Source organism: Enhydra lutris, unplaced genomic scaffold (genome assembly GCF_002288905.1).
Source record: "Enhydra lutris kenyoni isolate GAN:26980312 unplaced genomic scaffold, ASM228890v2 scaffoldscaffold52, whole genome shotgun sequence".
In the NCBI taxonomy this organism is placed as follows: Eukaryota; Metazoa; Chordata; class Mammalia; order Carnivora; family Mustelidae; genus Enhydra; species Enhydra lutris.
The window spans coordinates 1,735,510-1,763,322 of NW_019154136.1; the positions used below are offsets into that span (position 1 = coordinate 1,735,510).

General features: G+C 42.9%; 1 protein-coding gene across 1 annotated transcript; it reads right to left on the minus strand.

The window, feature by feature from the left end:
- Window positions 1-428: 428 nt before the first annotated feature.
- On the minus strand, window positions 429-27,648 carry LOC111157176 (zinc finger CCCH-type, RNA binding motif and serine/arginine rich 2). The gene is made up of 11 exons (XM_022518454.1): window positions 27,602-27,648; window positions 27,113-27,192; window positions 23,272-23,350; window positions 18,366-18,474; window positions 18,079-18,165; window positions 14,965-15,003; window positions 14,240-14,358; window positions 9,148-9,361; window positions 4,715-4,770; window positions 3,830-3,939; window positions 429-1,593 (listed from the first exon to the last, which is right to left on the minus strand). Exons 1-11 carry the CDS (start codon window positions 27,640-27,642, stop codon window positions 1,133-1,135), a joined length of 1,395 nt encoding a protein of 464 aa, XP_022374162.1. The 5' UTR covers window positions 27,643-27,648; the 3' UTR covers window positions 429-1,132.
- Between the last annotated feature and the right edge of the window lie 165 nt (window positions 27,649-27,813).

The window sequence follows — 27,813 nt, forward strand, 5'->3', positions numbered from 1 at the left end:
TCTGAAATCTAAGAATATTTTCTGCCTTAAGCCTTTTTTTTTTAACAAGTTTCTCTGACCACTTTTTCTTTTTAAATGAGAATTGCTTTAACACTAGGGAGATGCAGTAGCAATGACCATAATTTTCCTGAAAATGACAAAAATAAGACCTACCTCTGTATGAACAGCTCCCCAACACACTATAAAAAAGATGAAGCCCCTAATGGAAAACCTCCAGCTGAGGAGGGGCTGTGAATATGGGAAAGGATGGAGAGGAAAGAAACCGACTTGACCCTCTAAGTACTTTAAAACAAAAGGAATTTTAAAGTCAAAAAGCTGCTCACCTATTGTATGTAGGAAACCCCAAGAGATTATTAATAAAGAGCAAACAACCAAATTTCACAGGCATTATTATACAGGAAAAGTGGCGGGCTCAGCCAATACATACAGAAACAAACAGTTCAACATAAAATCTACCAAACCGGCAAAGATGCACTTGGCGGTGTGCGAACAGCAAAACTTATTGTCGAGAGAGTAAATTTTTTGTAGCCTTTCCAGAGGGGCAATTTAGAAACACTTCAGGAGTCCTATCTCTGGATGTAACAATTTATCCTAAGGAAACGGTCAGAAATGTGTGAAAGTATTTAAGGAAATCCACAACAGGACTGTTTGTAGCACTGGATTCTTTAATAGTGTGAAATTAAAGATAATTTAAAATCCAACAATAGGGACATGGTTGAATTAATGGACAGGTCCACGCTGCGTAGTTAGAAAAAGCAGCAGCTCGATGAAATAGGTTTGGCGGAGGGAAAAAAAGCATTTTCAACTGCAGCCATATATGATCTCCGTGTTAAAAAGAAAAACACGTGTACAGACGCAGAAGAGGAGGAAAAAAAGACATAATAAGCACTGCTCCCGTGTTAACATTCTCACTAGGGGCTAGGATTACAGGTGATTTCCATGTTATCTGTACATTTTAGGTTTTCTAGGTTTCTACACTAAACACACTGATTATTAGAGAATAAAAAGCATTTTTAAATAGGCTTCTGGCCGGCTTGCTAACCCATGGAGCTCAGAGCCCTCTACGACTACGCAGGCAGGAAGCAGCCATCATCATAAATAAGATCTGCAGTCCATGAAGAACAAAGTACGTTTATTTGCATTTGGGGCTCTGGAGAGTTCGGTCTCTGCTGCCTGACTTCCTCCTGCCGCGACTCCTGGACCTAGAGGAGCTCTGGCTCCGGCTGCCCCGGCCCCGGCTGCGGTCCCTTTTTCTTCCTCTACTTCGGGAACTGTGCCTCTCGCGGCTCCTGGACATGTGTTTGTGAGACTTCTTCCCCCGGTGACTGCTTCTCCTTTTCCTCTCAGCTTCCCCATTTCTCTTGTAGGAGTGGGATGGACTAGGGCTTCGTCTCCTCCTGGGCCTCCCATAGTACTCATCGTGGTGGCCCGTCCTCTCTCTCCTCTCCGAGCCCTTACCAAAGGAGGAGCCCGTCCGATCGGGAGACAGGTAGATGTCTCGGTTAGCTTCCCAAAACTCATTGTTGGGATTTCTGAACACGTGCAGGAAGTTGCAGTGTTTTCCTCGAGGGCACTGTTGTATCTCAAACAAACCTGCAACGGCACAGTGAGGAAACAGCATTTACCGCTGGGACTCCATCCTTTCCAGAGGGTACGCTGCCGATGGGCAGACGCGACTGACCTATCTCCTCCTGCGGCCTATACAGATGGACGTCACAGCTCTGGCTCCCAGAATTTCAAAAATAAAAGCTCTACCAAACGGCACTGTGAACGGTAACAAACCGGAGGTTTTCAGTAAGCCGGGTATCCTGTTCCCCGACCAGATGAGGGGGTGGAGGGCGAAAGAACACACGGTGACCACATCAGGGGGGGGTTAGCGTTTCCCCATCCCACTGATGGACAGTGTCGAGCCCTAATTAATCCCGAAGAACCGGCCCTTGGGAGCCCCAGGACACGGTGCTCTGAGAGCACGGTGGTGGCAGGACCGGACTGCTGGCCAACAGGGGGCCTGTGAGAAGTGCAGGGCTTGGTATTTTCTTGAGACTTTAAGAAGATGGTAAACATTGGCCTAACGCTTTTAACTTTACCAAGTGCTTTTAATATGGAAGATCCTTGCCATGGTGAAATCTATTTGAACCACTTCAAGATCCTCTTGATGCTCTCTAACTTTTTGAAAGTCCGTAAATTCCCCAAATATGTAAAACAGTTAAAAGTGAAATATCTCCATACCACACATTATACGAAAGGTCAAAATCGATCAGAGTCTTAAATGTAAGACATGAAACCATACAACTGTTTGAGGAAGATATACAAGTAAAATCTGCATGACGCCAAAAGTACGAACAAAAAAACATAGGGATATAAATAGATAAAATGGATTTCATCGAAATTATAAACTTCTGTACTTCACAGGACATCATCAAAGTGAACAGAAAACCCACAGAATGGGAGAAAATATTTGCCAGTCATATTTGCAAGAGGCCTGTCCGTAGAACAGGTCAAGCACTCTTACAACCCAATAATAAAAAGACAACCTAATTAACAATGGGCAAAGTATCTAAACAGACCTCTCTCCAAAGAAGATACACAAATAGCCAGTAATGAGGACACATGAAAAATGTTCAAGGTCATTAGTTACTAGGGAAAATAACAAAGCTGTTATTTAAAAAAAAAGGAAACTAGTCTCCTGCTTTGGGGGAGCCAATGTCACACTCAGAAGTATCTCACTGAAAACACTTTGGATTCCCAGGAACTGACAAAAATAATTGCCTTCAGGGAAAAAAAACCAGTTCCATCTCTTCCAGCCCGCAAACTTACACGTTTCAGGCATAATGGTTCTTCTGCTTTCCAAAGCAAGGAATTCTAAATTCTTTGTTCCCCCTTCAATAAATAGTTGTTGAGTGACAGCGTCCATTAAGACCAGGCTGCCACAGATAAACACTTGGTAAATTAGAGATTCTTTTTAATTAGAGGCTTTAAGCCAGCAAGTGTGAAGCCAAAACAAGCAAAGGGGAAGCAAAGCGCACCCCCGAAGGCACGTACAGTTCCACCTCTTTGCTTCCAGAGTCGATCGACAATAAATAGTTTGACTAAGCCCATGAGACAGAAATACAAAAGTAATGAGGCCTTCCAGAGGGCTGGCTACGCAAAGGACTGACTCATTTCTTGACTTGCCGGCCGCAGTCCGATGAGTCAGTCTGACTGAATGCGCCCTGACCGGATCCTCCAGCTATAATCTCCACTGCACACAAGCATGTCTTTCAAGCAAGGCAGGAACTGTTAAAGTGCTTTAGGCGGCAAGGATGACAGAAAATTCATTAGGGATAAAGATGGGGGAAAAAACTCAGCTTGAGTGAGGGGGTCCAATGAGGAGAGATCACTTCCGACGTTGCAACAAGGAAAAAGGCTCCCCAAAGACACAGGTCCTCGGGCTTCCCGAAGTTTTGAAGCCCAGGACTGAGGATGAGGAGATGGGAATTCCAGCCCCAACTCTGTCACTGATACACTGTAACTTCTGTCACCTCATCCAGAAAGTGACCCACAAGGTCCACAGGAATGTGAGCTACTTTATAGAACGATCTCTGCTCGTCTAGTTCCTGAGACAAAAGCCATGTTTCACCCCTTTAAAAGATTGTTTTTTGGGGTGCCTGGGTGGCTCAGTAGGTTGAGCATCTGACTCTTAAGCTCAGCTCAGGTCTTGATCTCAGGGTCGTGAGTTCAAGCCCCTCACTGAACTTAAAAAAAAAAAAAAAAGTTTTTTCTCTTTACACACATGTCCCTTTACACAACAGTGGAAGCACTGGGGTAAAATCATCATGTTGTATTTTACCACAAATTGCCATTTTCCATCGGGTCACTGGGCAGAATTCGCACTGAAGCTGCCGTCCTGCATACCATCGTCCATTAAACAGGGAAAGGGCTGCTTGGCATTCTTCTTCCCTTTAAAAAAACAAACAAACCCACAAATTAAAGGATGCCTTTTACAGTAACTGTCTATTATGGAGATGACCCCTATTGTTAACTAACCTTTTTATTAGTTTACCGTAGGACCACCAAGTTCACTGCTTTAGTACTAGGGAGTCCTCATGAGAGCATTCAAGCTCCTGAAAGCTCACAATTTATTCAGAAACGCTTTTTACTAACCCTCCCTGAGGTCCTGATCCATAGAAATCAGCTTGAGTCAAAGCTGCTTAAATCAAAAGACTGGACCATTAAAAATGCACAAGTGTCTTCCACTGTCAGAGCCGCTCCTTTCTTAGCTAGGACTGCTGTTTTTCCTTATTACAATGGTTAATTTAACCCATTAGCCACAGCATGGCCCAGACAAACAGCAGGACAAGCAGAAATGATACACCAACTGCTGTCTTAGAGGGCCGAACGCACGCCGAGGTGGCACAGGGCTTCCATTTCTGGCTTGTTCAATGTATCCTGTTCTGTTACGCCTTTTCAGTGTGTATTTTAATTATTAAAACTATATAAGTAAAAAAATAACCATCGTAAAAGATTCAAAACTATGTAAGTATACAACAAATGAAATACAAATGCATTTTCAAGTCCCTTCTCTATGTATGTCTATATTAGCCCTTAATATTTACATTTTTAAAAATACCACGCACATGAAAGCGATCTATTTAGTGGGGGAAACCTGGACAGCAACATAATTCCAACACTACCCGAGACAAAATGGGAAGATGTTTATCTTCAGGATACTTACGATTGATACTGAACATACACATTGCCCCTCAGATGAGGTTCCAAGTTGCAGCTGACCTAAAGAGCAATGAAGAATTTAATCATGAAAAAAAAAAAAAGAAAAAAGAAAAAAAAAAGGAAAAGCAACCCTCCAGTCATCATAATGCACTTTGTCCAGGGTGGCACTACCAAAAGCAGTTCTCATTTGAAGATTCCAAATAGCCCTCCCCGGTCTATGGGGGGCCTCCGCATGTAGCAGCAATAGAGGCCCCAACTATCTGATCCCTGCTGATCCAGATTCATTTTTCACAGACATGAAATGCTTCACACATACGTAAAAATACAGAGAGCAAAAATCAACACACAGGTCTAGCCCCCAGGTTCAAGACCAACGCTTTCCATTTTTGACGAAGAACGGTTAAGTACGCAAAACATTCAAGACCCCGTTGAAGGCCTTCCGCCTATGCTCCCTTCCCCATCACAGGGATGAGCACAAACCATCCTGAGGCTGGCGTATCCTTCACGTTCCAAATGCAAACACACAGACAGATACACATGCACCTGTGTGCACAGACACCAACACTCGTATCCGTATGTACACAGGCAGACACACACGTCACACGCACACCATCAAATCCTATACATACTATGCATAGACGTGTCTCTTATGAATACACGGGTGTATTTATGTATACATATGCAAAGCAACTTGTATATATGTACTGATAAACAATGTACAGTACTGCTTCATACATTTTAAATTTTTACACAAATAATGTATATTTTACATTCTTTTTGCTCAGTATCATCACAGAAACATAAGGACTCATTTTAACTGTACATTGGATATATCAAATTATCAAATTTATTTATCTGCTCCTCTAATGATGACTATCCAGGATGCTTCCAATTTTTCACCAACAAACAGCACTGCAGGCTGCATTCCTGGACATGTCTCTGTGGGGAGAAGGATTTCTCTAGTATGCATAACCACGAGTACCAGGGCGATTTATAGGTTATACGTGCTTTCAACTTCACTAGGTATTCACAAACTGCTCTCTGAAGTGGTTTTACTAATTGGTATTTCCTCGTCCACTCCTGGTATTAACAGAATTTATAATTTTTTTTACCTGGTAGGTGTGAATAATCTCATTTCATATGCACTGTTCTTACTACTAGTTAGATTGAACATCTGCCTTCAAAAGTGACAAATCTGGACAAACAGATCAATGGAACAACAGAAAGCTGAGAAGGAAACCCATCATTATATGGTCAATTAATCTATGACAAAGGAGACAAGAATATGCAATGGGTAAAAGTCTCGGTATTTTGGCTTTTATAAATGGTGCTGGGAAAAATGGTCAGCTACATGCAGAAGAATGAAACTGGACCACTTCGCTACACCATACACAAAAATAAACTCGAAGCAGATTAAGGACCTACATGTGAGACCTGAAACCATAAAAATCCTAGAAGAGAGCAGGCCCTAGCAACATTTTTTCTAGATAGGCCTCCTGAAGTAAGGGAAACAAAAGCACAACTAAACTATTGGGACTACATCAAACTAAAAAGCTTCTGCACAGCAAAGGTGACAATCAACCAAACTAATAAAGGCAACCTACGGCAGGGGAGAAGATATTTGCAAATGACATATTTGATAAAGGGTTAATATCCAAAACATAGAAAGAACTTCTACAACTCAACACCCAAAAAACAAATAATCCCATTAAAAATGGGCAGAAGACATGAACATTTTTCCAAAGAAGATATCAAGATGCCCAACACATGAAAAGAAGCTCAACATCCCTTATCATCAGGGAAATGCAAATCAAAGCGACAATGAGATACCACCTCACACCCATCAGGAAGGCTAAAATCGAGAAGATAAGAAACCAGCAGTGTTGGTGAGGATGTGGAGAAAAAGGAACCCTCATGCACTGTTAGTGGGAATGCAAACTGATGCAGCCACTGTGGAAAACACTAGGGAGTTTCCGCAAAAAGTTAAAAAAATAGAATTCCCATATGACCCAGTAATCGCACTACTGGGTATTTACTCAATGAATATGATAACTAATTCAAAAAGATACATGCACCCTATGTGTATAGCAGCATCATTAACAATAGCCAAATTACGGAAATAGCCCCCGTGCCCATCAATAGATGAATAGGTAAAAAAGGTGTGGCATATATCTCCAATGGACTATTACTCAGCCATGAAAAAGAATGAAATCCTGTCATTTGCAACCTGGATGGAACTAGACTGTATAATGCTAAGCGAAATAAGTCAGAGAAAGACAAGTACAGTGATTTCACTCATCTGTGGAATTTGAGAAAACAAGGGGAAAAAAAGAGAAACTGAAAATAGACTCTTAACTAGAGAACAAATGGGAAGGCGGACGGAACAGGTGAAACAGATGAAGGGGATTAAGAGTACACTTACCTTGATGAGCACTGAGTTATATAAAGAATTCGGGAATCACTATGTTGTACACCTGAAACTAACACTGGATGTTAACCATACTGGAATTTTTTTAAAAATGGACAAATCCGATTTGTTTTTATTCAATGGTATAAGAAGGTCCTCAAATATTGATAGAAATGCTTAGCTTTTATTTTCAAAATGAATCTACAATGTTACAAATTTGTTCTATAGTATTTTTGTTAGAGTACCCAAAAAGAGGCACAATCTGTAATGATCGTTTATAACACCATCCTTAGAAGGAAGACTAATGATAGTTTATAACACCACCCTTGAGGTCTAAAAGGCCTTGGGAGGCCATGTCAGTTACACCAGTGACCTTAGAGATCATTCAATCCAGTGGTTCCCAAGGACCTATTAATTTTCCATGATGAATTCAATGTTTTGGAATTTCCCTACTAAAAATCTACCGAACAGCTTTCCATTTATAAATGCTAATGTGATTAGCATGACCTTTGCTGATAAAATTCTAAACGGAAGTGGGGATGGGGGACCAAACCACACCGTGGCTAGCAGGTGCAGCCTGTTCTAAGCGATGATTTCCACTAACCAGGTGGAAGTTCTAAAGCAGCTCCATTGCTGACTTCACAGAAGCAGTACAACGTAGGGACCCCACAAGGGAAACCGCTGATGGGGTCCAATTCCGTCCCTTTCAGGAAGAGGCAAAGGCAAGAAGAGGTAAAGTGACCCACTCAGGAGCACAGAGCTAGTCAAACCATGAGGACCGCCCGGCTGGCCCCGCCATACTAGTATTTGCTGCTTACGCTGAGAAGCGGCATGAAGACTGGAAGGTGCGTGCAACAGAAGCAAGAGGTAAAAGGGAAAGAGAAATTTTAAAAGATTTTTTCTTTTTTTAGATTTTGAACTCAGGGGCTCCTGCGTGGCTCAGCTGGTTAAGCATCAGCCTTGAGCTCAGGTCCTGATCCTGGAGTCCTGGGATCGAGCCCCGTGTCTCGCTCCCTGCTCGGCGGGGAGTCTGCTTATCCATCTCCCTATGGCCCTACCCCAACTCCTCCTGCTCCTGTTCTCTCTCTCTCTCTCTCTTTCAAATAAGTAAATAAAATATTTAAAATAATAAAATAAAAATTGTGAGCTTAGTGGACAGAAGTATAGTTTTGCGTTTCATGACTGCTGCTGGGTGCTTAGCAGCCACTGTTCCTGACTGTTCCAGCTTTGCCCTGTCATTGCCAACTTGCAGAGGAAAAAACCTTGTGATTTTATTCTTTTTTCGCTTTCAAATTATGGGACATTTCCCCTACTCTAACAAACCAAAATCACTGCTGTCTGGATCTTATCAAGTCAATAAGTGGGAGGCCTCAGTATGCTAGGATTCAAGCCCTGGGGTCCCATGAGCAGCCACTGGTAAGTACATCTGCCTTTATTCTTGCCTTGAGGAACCTTTTCCAGTAACTGGGTACTCTCGGTGGCTCTTTTTCACCGGGTATGCTGCATCAGAAGCCACGATTTGGGGAACACTATGTTCAGTACTGAGAGTACTGAAGGCGTAAAGACACTGTCAGAAAAAGGAATCAAGGTTTCTGTTCTCCGGCAGCTCCAGAAGAGTAAGTGCCTCAATGGAAGGTGCAAGCAGACGCCATCCACATCATGCAGCAAACTCAGTGAGTAGAGAGCTGGGCAGGGCAGCACACCGTGGCTCTAGGTGAGACCCACTACAAAGGAAGGGAGGGGCTGCGTTCGGCGTCACGTGCAGCCTCTAACTGAACGCTGGCATGGCTATCTGCAGGACCTTATGCAGCTCGGATCTCATGCAGTCCTGCTGCCATACCGGCAGTGAGGGCCGGTGGGAAGGGAGTCACATTTACCGAGCACCTGGGTGCCCAACTTTGGACCAGGCCCCGCACCATCGCACACGCCCCGCCCAGGCAGACAGCCTGCGCCCCAGCGCTCCCATTCTCTAGGGCACTTTGGTGGGAAGCGAAGCAGTCCCCTTCTTCATGTGCATCGTGCACACCCACCTTGAACTGGATCACCTTCCCCACGTTCTTGAACTCGGGAAGCACGTCATCATAGAAGTCCAGGAACTGCTGGTAGGTTTCCTCTTCACTGTACTCTAGGCTGGCATCTGGGTCATAGTCATCCCTTCTGCACTGCTCCATTCCAAATGTTGTGAACATGCTTTTAATAAGGAGTGTGGGGCTCGAGGATGGGAAATTGTGTTTACGTGAACACCTGCACATGAAAGGAGAACTTAAATGCAGCACTCCAAGAGTTAGAAATTACACATCAAAAGCTTCCTTTAAATTGGAGATAGAGACTCAAAGAACTTGCTTAACTGCAAGATAATAAACGCCATCCAGGTGTCAAACCGCAACACTTGAACTGCTCTAAGACTGACCAATATATATATATTTGCTCTCCTTAAGATGTGAAGTTGGGAATTATTTCCACATCCATATGCCATTCAGCTGCCTTTTGATGAAGTTCACAAAGCCTTATACATGTAAAAGCACAGGAAAAAGCTGACAAGGCAGACTGTGGTGACAGGCCGACACTGTATGTGGGACTCAGGAGGAAGGTGAGAACAATACAATCTGGCTCTATACCATCTTCTTCTAACTCAGTGCTTAGAGACGAGGGTAATGTAAGAGTTTTGAGCTAACGGACTAGTTCAACTGCACATATGTATACGTAGCATTTCACGGTGTTCGTGACATTTTTCTATTTCTTCCTCTGATCCTAGCAACCCGTTAGGACAGTCGGGGCTAGTATTTTCTCCACTTTGCAAAGGGAAGCTGAGGCCTAGAGAAGCACTCTTACCCAAGGCACACAGCTGGTAAGAGAGGGCCCAGAGATGGGGGTTAACCTCCAGTCTAGTGCCCGTTCGCCATCTGCGACAGGATGTAGAGAATTCTCGTGTCATCAGGTGGCTAACCATTATGAACGATTTTCTTTTCATAGTTTGAACTGAGCCAGGTTGTACCCGAGTCATTCAAGTCTTACATGAGTCTACTTTATTTAGTTCCCTCTCCAAAAAGGAGGGGGAAAAAACATACTTCAAGGTTCCAAATCATCAGATTTTCCTGATTAGGTTTCCAGTTAAAAAAACAAAACAAAACTGGTTAAGACAAAATTTTTAGGAAAAAAACAATCCCCAGAACGGAGGAAGAAAAAAAGTTAAAGAACAAGACAAGTGTTAGAAAAATCAATCGCCTCAAAATGCCTAAATGTTTCCCTCCTCCTCACATTCCATGTCTAGGATACACATCTGTGCACCATGTGAGACAACAGGGAGGGCCCCCCCCCACACACACACACACCATGCCCAGCTCAGAGATGCAGAGTGTCCAGTCATGGGAAATGTTCTGTTCTCCAAAGGACCCTCCTAGATGATTCAGCAGAGACCTCGTGATGAGCTCCACCTTCCCAAGCATAGCTGCCCACAGCACAAAGAGCTAAAGTTCAAGCTGACTGCGTCAGCAGTGAGTCGGAATTTTACACGGAGGAAACACACACAGATTTTAAACAAGGAACCACTTTATGGGGGTTAAAATTCTGCTCATGGGATTATTACATCTGAATGAACCTGGCTCTACTTCCTAGGGTGTCAAGCGAGCCTCTGAGTTTTGGAACTGAGCCCGAATCCCTGTTTAGGGAAAAGCCCCACTTGGCCTGGAGACAGTGCATACAATCTGCGTCTCATCAGGGCTAGCCCTACAGCTCCTACTGAGAAGTCACCTAAGACAAGACACATTTGGGGAGGCAATCGAAAGGTGTGATGCCAAAACTGTGTGATTCCCAGAATCACCTGGAAAGAACTGAGATTTCTCAGGTTCTGTTCCAGACCATCTGTTAAGACCTCAGGGTGGGGAAACCCTATTTTCAGAGAAACTCCCCACTTGATCCTGAAGGTCAGCCATATTTGGGAACCCCTGGTTTAGACTATGCTATTTACTTACGATGCAGATCCTAGAATCAAGTAAGACGGCCATGAAACCACACAGTAAGAAGTTACCCTAGCCCAAGGTCAGCCAACGAACCATGTGGTCTCCAGATGGCCCCTCCGGTGGAGCTAACTGACTACACCTCTTTTTCTCTTCTGGAGGGAGCACTCACTACCTTTGTCCTTCACAGATTTCAAGGTACATGCTGAAATTGGGCTGCTATCGTTTACTGAAGGTCTCTGTAAGAAACATTTTCAGGAAAATTATGTAAGCAGCTGTTCATAAACCATCTATCAAAGTTATCGTCCACCTCCTGCCTCAGTGTCTTTACGCAGTATTCCACGGGACAAACATTTAGAATCTGTCTTTCCAGAGATACCATGCATTCTTTTTGGCAAGAACTAAATCTCCACCTGGGCTGTGTTAAAATCCAGAGCCAAGTGCACTGCACACTCACAGTAACGCCCTCTCTCTTCCTTTCCTTGCTTTCCATTTCTTTCATTACACTTGGGGCAGTACATTATAAGCCCTCTTTTAATCACTTCTGAAAACCAGGGAGTTATGAATAACTACTCTGAGAAGTAAGTTTTACCTTTCATCAGTGGTTATGTTTTCAGGAGGGGAAAAAACACCACCACCACGGAACTCCCTTCAAAGCTGTGACTCCAAGCAGTATCAACTCCAGAAAGGTTCTAGAATTGAACGTGGGACTAATTACAAAACCAGAACCACCAAAGTAATGCTGGGGGGATGGAAGTGTCTGTCTGAAGTGACAAGCCTTAACAGGCAAGAACAGCTGTGTGATTCTGAAGCAAGTCACTGTGGCTCTGGAAAAGGGGAACGGCTTCATTGTCTCCATCGATGGTGCTGGATTTTGTAACTGCTCATTTCATAGCATTTTATTTCATAATTCATCACTTGAATGATGAAAATACCCAAATTGCTCTCATACTTTGATAGCTGTGATCGTGAAATTTCATATGCCTATGAAAATACGAAAAAATGTTCACAAACCAATCTGCTCACTGTCACTATTTCCTTGGGATGACTCTCAGGGATGGGTGGGAGAGCATGGAAGCCCATGCTCCTTTCTGCACACTAGCACTGCCCATTCAGGACTTCTCTCCTTCTCTCACCTGTGGCCATCTAAGGAGAACTTAGAATCAGATGACCACAGTCTTAAAATACAAGGAAACGTTAGAGATACAGCATAAACGAGGAATCCTGTAGCCAGAAAACCTTAAAGGCCATCTGGTTCAGCTACTCACAAAAATGTGAATTTATATCGAGTCTCAACTGTCTTTCACAGGTACCTCCCATGTTTTCTTTGGTGGGGGGTGTTTAACATCCATTATTACTATTTCTTGATGAAACTAAGCATATGTTTAGAAGATATTTCTAAAGGCAAAAGGGAATAAAATCTCTTCTCCTTTCCTTAGTTCCTAGTTCCTCAGGAGGCTTTCACTACTGACCACATCCTACAGATCCTCTCACAGGCTTTATACAACACCAGCTATCAGCCGTAAGAGGAGCTGCACATCCCACATTAGTGGCTCTCGGTCCTAGGGTGTGTGCGAACACCTGAGGACATTTCAAAAGTAAGGCTGCCCAAAGCCTCAGAGATTTACTCAACCTCTGGTAGGACATAAATTTTTAAAAGCTTTCTAGAGGATTCTAACGTGTACCCGGGTTGAGAACCACTGCTCTTAAAAAAAAAAAAAAAAAAAAAATTAAAAGGCATAAGGGCTTAACTTAAACAAGAAAAGAGGAAGAGAGAGAAAGTTTGTATTTTCAAAGAAGGACATGAAACTCATGGCTTGGATAATTTTATGAATAAAATAACATGAGTGACAACATATAGTTTTCTCATTAAATACATATGAATTTGCCTATTCGTATCCCTTTTGGGATTAACAGGACCTTAAGAAACGATTAGATCTCTTCTTCAGAATGCTTAATCATTATATTTCATCTTACATAGAGTCATTCACCATTATGAATTATTTTTCTCCTTTGAGTTGTTCATTCATAAATAAGCCAAATGATAAACATCATCAATGCTTGGCATATTATCAAGTATTTAAATATTTGCTTAATGAATGAAGACATCGGCACTTAGTTCTCTACATGAACGTCTTGGTTTCAAAAACGCTGAGGCTTGGGACGCCTCGGTGGCTCAGTTGGTTAAGCGTCTGCCTTCGGCTCATGTCATGATCCCAGAGTCCTGGGATCGAGTCCCACATCAGGCTCCCCGGTCAGCGGGGAGTCTGCTTCTCCCTCTCCTGCTTTTCCCCCTGCTTGTGTTCTCTCTCTCTCTCTCTGGTAAAGAAATAAATAAAGTCTTAAACAAACAAACAAACCACTGAGCCAAAAGAGGTAGACAACAGAAGTGTCTCAAAGAATAAGGGAAACCCTAACACAATGAAAATACCAGTGACCACTGAGGCCAGTGTCTGCCACGTGCCTGCCATGGTGTCTGCGCTTGCCCTACATCCACTCCGTGCAGCCTCACCACCACCTTCGAAGGGAGAGACTGCTTGTCATCCCCATTTTACAGATGAGGAAACTAAGGCTCAGAAAGCTTAAGGAACTTGCCCAAAGAGAAAGGTGCTCAAGTCTGCTTCTGCACCCTGGCTCTGTTCCTGAGTCAGAGCAGACTGAGAATGGGGAATGAGAATACTTTTCCTCACTCACTTGGGTCCTGGCTTTCACAGATACCCCTTGGGTATTGGGCGTGCCAATTTCTCAAAGCCTCTTTTGCGCACAGTGTTGGCCACTCAAAAATAAGTCAGTAAGTACATAAATAAATAAATAAATTAATTAATTAATTAAATAAGCCAAGCTGCTCCAGGCTCTTGAAATACGTTCTTTCCCCATCCAAGCTGTCCCACGTGGACTCATGCAAGCACAGGAAGAAAACGAAAAGCACAAGGTCTTCATGAAGCTGTGGAAGAAATGCAAAGGAAGCTCTAGGAGAGAACCAGGCTGAGCTGGCCCAGGGAACAGGTACCAGAAGGGCAATGCAACTGGAGAAGCAGCAAGGATGCAGGCGACACCTGACTGGGAACCTTTCAAGCTCAAGCCCACGGTGCTCCCAAAGAGAGAACTAAACAACCTTGACATTCTGATTCACTGAATTCTGATATGATAAAACAAAATGAGTTACCTATCTCCAAATCTGCACGCTCCTGTTTTACTGTAGAATGGACAATTAGCTCGATCTTTCTCCATTATCCTTAAGTCCATGGGTGGCTCTGGGTTTTGCCATGTGGCACCATTTTCCAACTGTTGAAAATAACCATGACTTTTATTGGTGGTATAAAAATCCATGATAAACTTGATGTTTAAAATGCATTCAAATATTTTGGTCAAAAAATGTATGGGGACTTAAGAATATACACATTTAGGCCATAACAGGCAATCGAGACTTCACAATCGTCCAGAGACATGCACAGTGTCTTTCTTGGCTCCCAGTCATTGCCCAGGACCGGGCATCACCGTGGCTTCCGGGAGCAGTCACCGAGGTCTCCCTGCTGCCCATCCATTCTGAATGGGGTCAAAGGATTTGTCAGGGAACCACGCCTGAGACCCAAGGCGCTCTGTAGCAAGTTCTACCATTTATTTCGGGGCAACAGTGCGTGGTGTCGCTCGCACACACTTTAAGGACTAGAAATAAGTAGAGTCCGCAGCAAAGGACTTGATACCATTTGCTTTTGTTCATCAAAAACCACCTGCTGCTCTTACTGCTGTAAAAATCACAGAGCTGCGAAGTGATTCTGATATTCAGATGTGACCTAAATAGCTTACCACAAAATTAACATTCTACCAGAGGAAGAGTTTTTAAAGAAATGTTCACTGGTCTCAAATTCTGAATGAAAGGTTTGAAAATACCTCATTTTCAGCCTGCTCCAGCATCTTCTGCACAGCTTCCTACAAATGGTGCAAACATAGGACTAATGAAAACCTGCAAGTCAGGAAAGTCACGTCTGGTTTCTCTGGTTAAGAAGCTCATGCGTAACGATTCATAAGAGAAAATGAAAACAGAAATCACACCCGCCAAAGGCTTCAGGTTCTAATTTGCTTTCTACAGCACAGATCTGAAAAGCTTTCAAAGGACATAGAGCTGAGAATGTTTATTCAAGTAGGACATTTATTAGCTCCCACTGCAAAACACAGTCTTATAATAGTTTCAGTAACAGTAATATTTAGCGTATTTGATCATATATACCACATTCTAGCTTTCAAGATGAGTGATATAGCATCAGTGAATTATTACATAATGCAATGCTCAGATCAAACATCATCAACACTTAACAGATCTTAAATTATGACATGAACATAGTAATTCGGGTTGATGAGAAAATCTCAAACTTTTCGGTAAGACAAAGAAGTCTTGCAATATACCAGTACGTTCTGAGCTCACTGTCATTTAAACAAGTTCTAAATTATTCTTGACAGACCTCCCTCGCCCCTTAAAGCATTACATAAAAGACTCGTCTGTCTAGCTGCTTGAGGATGCTGCCCGGTCACATGGGGACCAAGCTAACTCCACGTGCTCGCAGTGCAACTCTGGTTCTTCGCCCCCATCCACCTGAGCGCCCCACATCTCAGTAACCGATGCTACCATCCACTTGCCCACTTGTTGGACTAACAACCTAGAAAGTAGAACTGGAACTCCTCTCCTTTTCCTTCCCCTCCCCATCCATTCAGTCTACAAGCCAGAGAGCCCCACTGCCTCTCCCTCCACACACCCCACCTCTGTGTACTTATCCTTACGAAGCTCCGCCCTCATCCAAACTACCGTCATGTCCTATCTGCGACAGTGGCCTTCTAACTGGTCATTCTATTTTCACTCCTGTATCCTTAGTGCGGGCTCCCTGTTCTCTACCCTCCCCCTTCTTTATATAAAAGTTAGAAGGATCTGGTAAAGGTAGAGATACAAATTAAATGAAGTCACAACCTGCTTCGAAACCCTGCAATGGCTTCCCATGGCACGTAACATAAAACCCAAACTCCTCCTTCCAATCCAGGAGGCCTTTCACGATCTGACCCTGTCTACCTTCCTGACCCCCTTCCTTGCACCCACTGTTCTCTCCTTTGGTCTCCAAGATTCAGGCGCCCTGACATCTTTTCAGCTCCATGGCTCAGGCCTCTTCCCTCTGCCTGGACTCCTTCTCCCCAAGATCTTTGCACTCAGGTATCAGCTCAAACACTGGCTCCTTGGACAAGTCTTCCTTGACCAGGCAATCTAAAGAAGTACATCCCTACCCCAATCACTACTGCATGGCTGTTTATTTCTTTATAGCACTTAACATCATCTCACAGCACTTAAAATTATTTTTTTGGCTACTTATCATCTGGCTCCCCCATCTAAAAAACTCAAGGAGAGCAGGGACTGTGTTTTTCACTGCTCTATCTCCCTCTATTAGAAAAGTATCCAGAGACAGCAGAAACACGGACTGCATACCCCTTTATACATGCTTACAACCTACCTCATTTTACCTGCCTCTCCGTAATGTCTCACCTGACTTCCTTTGAAACAAAAGCCTTAGCTTTTTTAAAAGCAGCCTTGGCTTTTTCCTAATGCCAGAAAGACCTCAGTTGAGAACATTCTATTATCAAAATGGGAATCGACTGCTCTATAAACAATGACAAGCTCCCGACAACTTCCCTGTCCCCTAAAAAGCTAGCGTGGTCTTGCCTCATCTGCAAGGCAGCACTCAAATGAGGGTGTTAAAAATCTGCACTGGAGAGGTGCCTGGGAGGCTCAGTCAGGTGAGCTCCCGGCTCTCAGTTCCGGCTCACGTCACGATCTCGGGTCGTGGGATCGAGCCCCGTGTCAGTCTCCGTGCTCAGCAGGCAGGCTACCTGAGGATCCTCTCCCTCTACCCCTTCCCCTGCCCACGTACTCTCTCTCACACGTGCTCTCTCTCCAAAATGAATAAATAAATCTTTAAAAAATAATTGCACTGGAATTCACTGATGACCTGAGACACAAAATACAAAAATTTGTGGAGGCTGCTCCTACCCTATCATGACTAGGATATAAACAAATGCATTTTTAACTACCCACTTTTATGCTATTCAAACTTGGGAATATGATAGAAAAGATACATCCTGAGGACTCAGTCAAGGAATGATGAGCTGTGGGATCTTGGAAATAAATACACTGTGTTAAGGAATAGCAGCAAAATAAACCAAAGCAATCTTTAAAAGATTCTGAAAGATACATACACATACCTTATAGACTCTTTTTTTAACGAGGAACTACGTGTTAGCTACGATGGCCTTTATAGCCAAGGAGGAAAGGCAGTCACGATTTAGCAATAAAAAATATTTCCTAACTCCTCAATATTGGAGTTCCTGATTTTTTTCAGTCAAGTCATTCTTGCTGACATGTTATAAGCAGTTAAATGTCTCATTAACTCAGTGAAGATACCGCACAAAGTATTCTCCAAATGGGCCACCCCATATACAAAAGAACCTCAGAAAAATGGTTCGGTGTGAATGTAAAGAGCTAGAGCAAAAACAACATTTGCCCTAGGGTGGGACAAAGCGGAAAGCAGGGGCCAGCTGCCTGTTTTTCAAAATAAAACACAAAGTTTTACTGGAACACAGCCACAACCATTCATTTACATATTACCTAAGGCTGTCTTTGTGCCACACCAACAGAGTTGGATGCTTGCGACACAGACCATACACGCCATAAAGCCCCGAATTTTTACTCTCTGGCCTTTACAGGGCAAGTTGGCCAATGCCTGGTATAAAGGGGCAGAAGGGTAGTTAAAGGCAAAACTTAATTTAAGGTATCTGCCACTGCACAGACCCAAAGAAGAGATAAGGGAACTCGAGCGTGTATCTGTACTAAAAACAGGACTCTTCCTAGACAGGAAAATGAAGCCCAAAGCCTGATATGCCTCCAGCTCATTCTTCAGCCCCATCCCACACCGTATCTGTGCACCAAGAGGATACGCAGTGCGTTTATCCTCCTGTGACAGGAATCACCTCTCTTTCTCTCTTCTCCTGTAGCTTCTGTTCCTCCTCTTCTCTCTCTCTTCTTTGCTGCTCTTCCCATTCTTCCTTTAACTTTCTCTTTACCAGAAAAAAAGAAAGAGAAGGAACGGTAATTCTTGTCACTTACTTCTTGAAAACATTTAACATATGGGGCAGATAAATGAAAAACTTTGCCACTGGTAAAATGCATACTACCCACTTTAAGTTCGAGACCTGTAACTCTTACTGAGAGTTATTTTGGGTTAACTAATTAGCCGGCCATCGGACTAATATCATACCTCTTGTTCTTCTTGCCGTTTTCTAGCTGCCTCTTCCTTTTCCTTCCTTCTTCTGAATTCTTCTTGTGCTTTCTGCTCCCGAAGCAACCACGCCTCATGTAATTTTTGCCTATAATATAATGATGTAATCAAATAAGAGAAACGAACACTAATTTACAATTACATACACATAATGATAGCAAAATGACATATTTGAGAATGATCAAGCTATCACGAAAGGTATTTTCTAGAAAGCAGTTAAGTGGAGGGTAAGAGGATCTCTTCCTAGAGGGTAACAGTTGAAAATCCCTACTTCTACACTTCCTGTCCGTGACATCTTTTACACAGGAACAAGGACACTACAACTTGCCCTTTAGGCTGACCATCAGGATGTTTAGGTGTCAGTAAAGATGCCAACAAGTCTCAAGGCCCCATCTAGCTTTTCACGTTCAGAAGGTCCTACTCTTCCCCCTTCTATGCATTTTACAAGCGGCACCTGTGAGACCGCGGCACTATGAAAACCTGGCACCTGCCCCCCTCTGTCTTTGCGCTGCTCCTGCAGACAGTTAAGAGTCTGCCATGGCTTGGGGCTGTCTGGCTGGCTCAGTGGGTTAAGCCTCTGTCTTCAGCTCAGGTTATGATCTCAGGGTCCTGGGATCGAGTCCCGCATTGGGCTCTCTGCTGGGCGGGGAGCCTGCTTCCTCCTCCCTCTCTCTCCCTCTCTGCCTACTTGTGATCTCTCTCTGTCAAATAAAATCTTTAAAAAAAAAAAAAAAAAAAGAGTCTGCCATGGCTTGTCCCAAGCACAAAAACTGCTCAAAAAAGGGAAACAGAACTCTGAGCAGGTTTTTAAAATAAAGGAAGCTACGGGTTTTGTGACAAGGAGTTATACAAATAAATTAGCAGCTGTCTAGTTTATTTTTTAAAATGACCAATTACAGGGTGATGCTACCTTAAAATGGCAAGCGTCTCAGACATCCAATACTGAAATTTCTAACTGAAAGATAGGTTCCATTTCTTTTCTTTTTTTTTTAAGAGCCCAACGTGGGGCTTGATCCCAGGACCCTGGGAGCCAAACGCAGACGCTTAACCAACTGAGCCACCCCGGCGCCCCATGATGGGTTACATTTCAAAAGTTCAAAAGCCAATCGGGTGTTTAGAACTCAGATTGCATTTTCCCACCAAATTTGTAAAAGGGAAGTGAAATATGAGAAACGGTTCTGTATTACTTCAGCAACATTAGGCGTTACATAAGGTTTTAGTTGTAGTCTGGGGAACCGATTCACAACTTCCAATACCCTATGGGAAAAGAGATTTCATTTCCAGCTACGGATTTCAGGAGCCCATCTTTTCACCACGGTGGAGGTGGGCACATTGCATCGGTCAATGGTCCTGTGCAGGTTGTGGGTTATGTACAGATGTTTCAGTGTGTAGAACTCTGACTTTGGAGTCTTTTGAAGAACATTAATTATACATAAACCAAACCAAAGCACATATAAATCTAAGACCTCGAAAGAGTCAATGCTGACAGAGCTGCAACTTGGATAACCTGATATACTGTTGAGAAGCAAAACTGGAGACCTCCACACACACAGCTCGGTCAGACCCGGGCACTGGGAGGACCCGAGGAGTGTCTAGCACGGCTTCCAGCAGTGTCAGGCTGTGCCCTCCGGCTGACCCCAGCCCCTCATCTCCCACCCCACTAAAATGCCTGCCAGACAATGCTCAAAGCTGCTGGGAAAATGGACTCTGCTCTAGCCAACAAGGACCGCAGGCCCCTGCCTTTGCTTTCTTAGAGGATTTACTAAAAATGGCTTATAACTGTGATTCGGTCTCTCTCAAGGACCTGAGAGCCATTTCTTGTAAATGTCATCTTTAAGAAGGAGAGGGCCCCCGTGTACCAGCGTCTGCGAAAGGCTGGAATCCTAACTTGCCTAACTGCCTGCTGGCCACATTTACCCTGACCAGCCCTTCACACATCCTCCCCTCTCTCATTCCTCTGCGCCCCTACACTCCTCCCGCCCTCTCCCTTGTAAAGGTGCCAATCGCCCCAGCATGAATCAGAACGGAGCTCAGCTCTTTCCCCTACAGCCCGGCACTCCAATGTGTTCTCACCACCTCAACGTCCGCCTGTGCTAGTCTCTGACACTCTGCGTGTGCTTTCAGGCGGTACATCAAGCTGTACAGTGTTTCCACAGAATTAATTTTCCTGCTTTGCGGCAACACCCTACCTTGCAACTGGTACAGGAACAAAGATCAAAGGAACACAAAGATCTGGTTACCTGATTTAAAAGAAGCACCTCAAATTAAATGGGAAAAGAGAACAAATGACCCCTATGTCATACCATGTATGGCATCTTCATCATAACAGAAATCCCTAACAACCAGAGAGATAGTACCGCGTCTCGGCGTCTCCTATCTACTAACACTATGTTAAGTGCATATATTTGCCACCTCATTTCATCTCCCCAATTCCATGAGGTAGGTACTAGGATTGATTTTATTTCCATTTTATCTCCATACTTAAGGCAAGGAAACTGAAGCTTAGAGAGAGAAGCAACTTGAGCACAGCTAGAAGGCGGCAGGGCCAGGACTCAAGGTTGTTCTGGCTCAATCGACTCCATGTTCTCCATCACTACTACATTTTCTTTTGGCATTTTGCTGATTGCACCTATTTACATGCTTAAGTGGAGAATAGGAGTGTGAATTACATCCAAAGCAGCAACATTCCCTACTAAACATGCCACTAAATAGCTAGAGATCGCCTATAAAATTTTCTTACTCCTTTTAAAAATATTTTTTTATTGTGGCAAAATATACATAACATAAAAATTTCGGATTTTAATCATTTTTAAGTGTACGGTTGAGTAGCATGAAGCACATTCATATTACTATGCACCATTTGGCAAAAGAAACTACCACCTGAAAAACACTAAGCGAGAGAAATAGAAGATTTTCATCATCTTGGGATGGAAGAGGCCTTTTATAGTCCAGAGACCACGGTCAGATATCATGATGAAAGTCGATGACGTGAAAATCCAATTATGGTAAGTAATGCCATAAGCCAACTTAGGTAGGACTGATGACAAATGAGAAAAACATACATCACACATATGACAGATAAAGGACAAATATCCTCAATCAGTAATAACCTTGCTTACCCAACAAACTTAAAAAAATGTTTCCCAAAGAGGAAGGTAGAAGACTTAAGCAATCTAAAATAGGTAATAAAATATATTAAAAAAATTATACAAACTTGGGGCGCCTGGGTGGCTCAGTGGGTTAAAGCCTCTGCCTTCGGCTCACGTCATGATCCCAGCGTCCTGGGATCGAGCCCCGCATTGGGCTCTCTGCTCAGGAGGGAGCCTGCATCCTCCTCTCTCTCTGCCTGCCTCTCTGCCTACTTGTGATCTCTGTCTGTCAAATAAATAAATAAAATCTTTAAAAAAGAAAAAATATATATATATATACATATATATATACAAACTTACTAATTAGGAAATATACATTTGAAACAATGAACTGCAACTTTTCACTACAGGAACTTTAAAACTTGATGCCTGGTGTGAGTGAAGAAGGTATGGGGATACAGGCACCTTGATTCACTGCTAGATGGGCTGCAAACTGGAGGTGCCCTCTCTACGCAACCATCAACATTTTACATTACTTATCCTTTTCCCAACAATTTCATTTCTAGGCATTCTCCTGAGGAAATAATAGGACAATTACCAAGGATATATAAGCATGGATACCCATGGCAACTTTTTATAGAACAGTAAAAATATCTGAGTATAGGGGCGCCTGGGTGGCTCAGTGGGTTAAAGCCTCTGCCTTCAGCTCAGGTCATGATCTCGGAGTCCTGGGATCGAGCCCCGCATTGGACTCTCTGCTCAGCAGGGGGCCTGCTTCCCCCCCCCCCACTCCTCTGCCTGCCTCTCTGTCTACTTGTGATCTCTATATGTCAAATAAATAAATAAATCTTAAAAAAAAAAATCTGAGTATAAGTAGTAAATAATAGGAAATAAGAAATTCATAGGAAATAGTAAGTGAATGTTATTTAATAGTAAATAACCCAAATGTCCATCAGTAGAGAACTACAGATTATGGATCAAGAATAAATTATGCTACATCCATACCACGGACACTGTGTTGCCACTGAAATGGTTGAATTAGGTATCTGAACCAACACTGAAATATAGGTCCTATATATTAAGCAAAAAAAAGCCATTAAAAATGCATAAATAACATCCCATTATAGACATAAACACATACAGTACATCTACACTCTTACATTTTTAACAGCGGCTAGCTTTGGGTTTGCTGAATTCACTGAAGCCCTTTCACTCTTTATACTTATTTCAATTTTTTTTGCAAAAACATTTTCAAATTAGCAAATAGTGAAAAATACTCCCATTTAAGAAAAATTAGAACATCTAATTTAGTCTGTTAGGTGGAGATTTAAATATTTTATCCAGGGTTATAAGACCTGTTTTGTACAAGGTGTTATAAAGAAGACTTGTACTAGTTTGTAGAGACTTATAATATTTTTAAAAATTTCTTTCTTTCTTTTTTCTTCAGAAGATTTTTTTTTTTAAATTATGACAGGGAGAGATAGGGCGAGAGGGAACACAAGCATGGGGGAGCTGGAGAGGAAGAAGCAGGCTCCCTGCTTCTGGGACTCGATCCCAGGATGGTGGGATCATGACCTGAGCCCAAAGCAGACGCTTAACTACTGAGCCACCCAGGCGCCCCCCCCCCTTTTTTTCTTAAGTAGGTGCCACACTGGGTGTGGAGATCCTGAGATCAAGACCTGAGCTGAGATCAGGAGTCAGAAGCCCAACCAACTGAGCTACCCAGGTGCCCCAAGACTTATAATACTCAAATAAAACAAATGGATTCATGAGGAAGTTCTCCAATCACTGCTGACCTTTCTATCTCCAACAGCTTCTCTTCTTCTAGGTGTTGTTCTTCAATAAAAGCATCCTCCTCCTCCTCCTGTGAGAGTCCTAAGGAAATTTAAATGTTTTATTAAATGATCCAAATATTGTAAAACCTTGGTCAATGATTCAGGGGAAAAAAAGATAAAATCTAACCTTTACAAATATGGTACCAATATTTTTAAACCTTCTGTTTTTAAAACCTTCTAATTAGGGATCCAACTGACCAAATTTGAAAAAGTTTTGAAACCCAAAATGAACAATAATGGTAGATAACACATTCAATTTAAAGTATTAATTTATGGTTCCACAGTGATACTCAAAAAAGTGGTGGGGTATGAAAAGGAACATTCATCTTTACAGAAGAATGGCAACTAAAAAATGCAGAAAGACTTAAGTAGAAAAGTCATTTTTGCAACCCCACTTTAAGAACGGATTTTTTTTTTAAATGCTAAAAACACTGGATGAAAGCTTGTTGGGAAGAAGATACTTACACCATCTCAAAACATCAGCTCACAGAGTACTAATTACAAAAGGGAAACTTCCTTTACAATGGAGCCATCAGACTGGCAACACTTTGACCACTCGTAGCAATACTAAGAGGGGAACCACCTGACATTACAGCCCCCTGATGTGGGCAGTGAGAGGTATATAGCATCAGCTTTGTAGGATTTGCCATAATGGGCGTAACCTGAAGCTAATCAGAAGACAGGCTAATCCAGAATGCAGGGCATTCCACCAGACAACTGGCTTGAACTTTTCACAGTCATCAGTCTTGGTTTGGGAAAGTTCAAGTATGGCCTGCATATCTATCACACACCATTGAATTACTATTCCTCTACTTGGCTGCAAGTCTGATATTATGCACTTCATTCTAAGGAGATGCAGGCTGAAGTATTTAGTGGTGAGAGATCATGATATCTGCAACTGACATGCAATAAATTCAGAAAAAATATGTACATATGTATCTATCTATATAGGGAGTGAGGCAAAATGTTAAAACGTTAACACTGGCAAATCTAGATGACGTGTTCATGGATATTTATTGTACCATTTTTTCAACCTTCTGTACACTGGAACATTTTCAAACTAAGAATATGGGAGGGGCGCCTGGGGGGCTCAGTGGGTTAAGCCTCTGCGTTCGGCTCAGGTCATGATCTCAGGGTCCTGGGATTAAGTCCTGCATCAGGCTCTTGGCTCAGCTGGGAGCCTGCTTCCCTCTCTCTCTCTCTCTCTGCCTACTTATGATCTCTCTCTGTCAAATAAATAAATCTTTAAAAAAAAGAATATGGGAAAATATTTTTAATGTTAACAACTTATTATATAATAATACATATATATAAATTCTTAATCAGAATTTAAATTTGGGGGGGGAAGGAGGAAAACTGAAGTGATCCTAAGGAAATGTAACAGAAGATCCCAGGCTTAAAGGAAAAAGATTTTCTATCTGTCACATATGTTGAGTATAGGTCTAATCAAAGGCACACCCAGTCCTAGTTAATTACAATTTAGTTTTCTTAAGTAAATTCTATTATTTTAGTACCTGAAATTAAAATAGGTTAAAAAAAGAAAGAAAGAAAGAAAGAAAAAAAATTGGGGTAAATTTTAGCTCACACAGAATAAAATCTAATTATTCAGATTATTAAATGACCTAATGTTCCTAAAGGGACTTCAGACACCCTGGCCCAGAAGCTATGCCTGACTGACTTAGAGAGGTGTGCCTATAGACTAGGCACTGTCTGGCATAGCTGATACTCAAAAATATCTGTTGCCTGACTCACTCAATGCCTCTATCCTCCCCCAAAACAAGCGCACACTCCTCAGAAGTGATCACTAACAGTACCAGGTGTAGCATCTGCTCGATACACATACAGTCAAACATAGGCAAGGACACATGTAAGTATACTATACCTAATTGTATCATACATGTAACTGTATAAACTGGAATCACATAACTTGCTTTTGATTCTGAATGCCACCTTAACTTCTGACAAGGCAGCTCATTTCAGGCTATTTCGAATAGAGCTGGATGCTGAAGAGGCTACCTATCAATGAGAGGCCAATATTCCAGAAATTTCTACCACCCATTTTCCAATTCACTCTTAACAGCAATTCTTATAGACTATCTCCCTATTCTAGCCTTCGGGGTACTGTCTGCCCATTCAATCTGTACTACAATGAACAGCAGTGTTTGGTAGGCCACACTATTCATGAAGCACACCTAAGAATTCGGAGTTGGAGTGGGCCAAAGTAGGAGCAGTAGTCCAGACACAAATGCTTCGGCTTGGATCTGCCATTAGCTATATAATCCTGACCAAACCAGGGACTGCACCCTTCAACTGACTAAACTGCCAAAGAACATGATCTGCCTGCGTCTTCACAAAGGCTCACTCCGAAAGCACTCTGCGAAGTCAAAGGGTGGGGGGGAGGGGGAATCCAGTGCAATAAAAACAGCTCTAGGATTTAAGAAAGGGAAAAAAAGATTAAGTAGTTTAAAAAAAAGTTATATTAAAGAATACTGGTTAAGTAAACAAAGGTAGCTGAGATCATTGTGGGAGGGGGTGGACACAGAAACCAAGGGCATCAATAACTCCAACCTACCCTGTTTTTCCCTTTTATCCCTAATACTATGTCCTGCCTTTAGTGGTCTAGTTATGAATAAAAGAGAGATGCTAAAACAGGCTGCAGGTAAACACCCTGCTTCTCCCATTCTAAATATTCCAAGTACCGCTACTAAAAATAAGTACTGGGCAATTCCAAGGGCAAATAAAATGTCTACAGTTATGTTTCACAAGGCTAGAGAACATTGGTTACTTGAGGCCCTTGCCTGTGGACTACAGGAATCGTCTAGATACATTTTTGCAACGTATTCAAGTATCAAATCATTACAATGTATACCTATAACTAATGTGTCAATTATATGTCAAAGGAAAAAAAAAAAAAGTACGTGAAGATCTGCCTGGATAACCTGGATGGCAAAGATTATAACGCAGTACTGCTGTGTGATTTCAGTGCTTCCATCTGCATTCATAACTAATATATAATTTTGTAAGTTATTACTAATTTCATTCTATTAAACAAGCGGGTTTAATATATATTTGTTAGATTCTGCCATATGAAGGACAAATGACACCAAAGCCAGTAAAAATGACATCACAGCCAGTATTTTAATAGGAAAAAACAACAACTGGTAAATAAGCACAGGGCAACAGTAGTGGCACTCCCAACTCCAATCAGTATGATATGCACGCTGAAAGCTTGTCCCACACCATCCGCAACATCACATTAATGTAGATTTGAATTTTACTGGGTGTGTAATTTCACTTGGTTTTATAATCTTGTACATATGTCGTTTTCTAGTCAAATAAGAGTTTTATATCTGGTTTTATGCTTATATATATACTTCAATGGCATTAATAATAGTCCGAGTCAACAAAGGGTCTCTTGTTACTCACGTTTGAGAAAAATTTGCAAAATGTCTAAACCCCTCAAGTCCTGCTGCTTTTACAAAGGAAAACATTCGCTCAATACTTACTATGTGCAAGGGCTGTGCTAGCTGCTGTAATTCATGATGCCTGCACCTGTAATATCAGATACTTCATAAATACTTACACATAATCAGTGCTTGATTCACCATGACCTTTTTCCCCCTCTTTGGTACGTTAATATCGTTTCTGAAGTAGGTCTAACATAGCTTTACTCGGGAGGCAGCAGACGCCGTAACTCTCAGCAGGTAAGTACTTGGCTTCCTTCTGGCACTGGGGCTTCGAGTTAAGACGGGAGCGGAGAGAGCAATTTCATACACAGAAAACAGGCTAAGGAGTCGGTTACCTGAGTCCCTCAATCGAGCCAGTTCTTGCCGTCGTTTCTTTCGTTTCGCCTTCTTCAGGGCGGCCCTGTACTTTTTGTGGCTGGAAGATTGAAACAGGCACACACCGGCGTCAACTGACCGCACCTGCGGCGCTGCCTGAACGCCCCCCACACACACGCCGTGCCGCGCCCAGTGACAGGAAATCGCTCGGGTGCCGGGGAGTGAAATCTTGCTTCCCGGGTTTTCATTACGGAACACACATTTACTCGCCATTCCACGACCAGATGGCAGGTCTTTTCCATCCCACCGCCTGTTCCCCTCCTCACCTCCCTGAACCCACAGACGCCCCTGACAGTCCGGGTCGCACCCCGGGAAGGACTCCAGCGGCAGCAGTAGCTCGCGTGCTTGGCCCAGCTCCCCTTTCCTTCCTGCTTACACATCCTCCATGTCCAGCCTCGGGCAGCTCCGTCCCCTCTTCTCGTCGCCTCATCTCCCCCAGCCCAGCTTACCTTAGAATCTCAGGAAACAACATCTTGTCGGACGCCGCCATTTTGCCAGGACCGCCACGCCCCCCAAGAGTTGGCCGGAAGAGGCGGGTTTAAGAGGAAGGGCGCGGCCGCGCGCAGGCGCGGGTGCCGCGGGGACTCTGAGGCGAGGGGGAGCGCGCGTCTTCCCGGGAGAAACAGAGACAGAAGACGCGAGGTTTTGTAGGCGGCTCGTC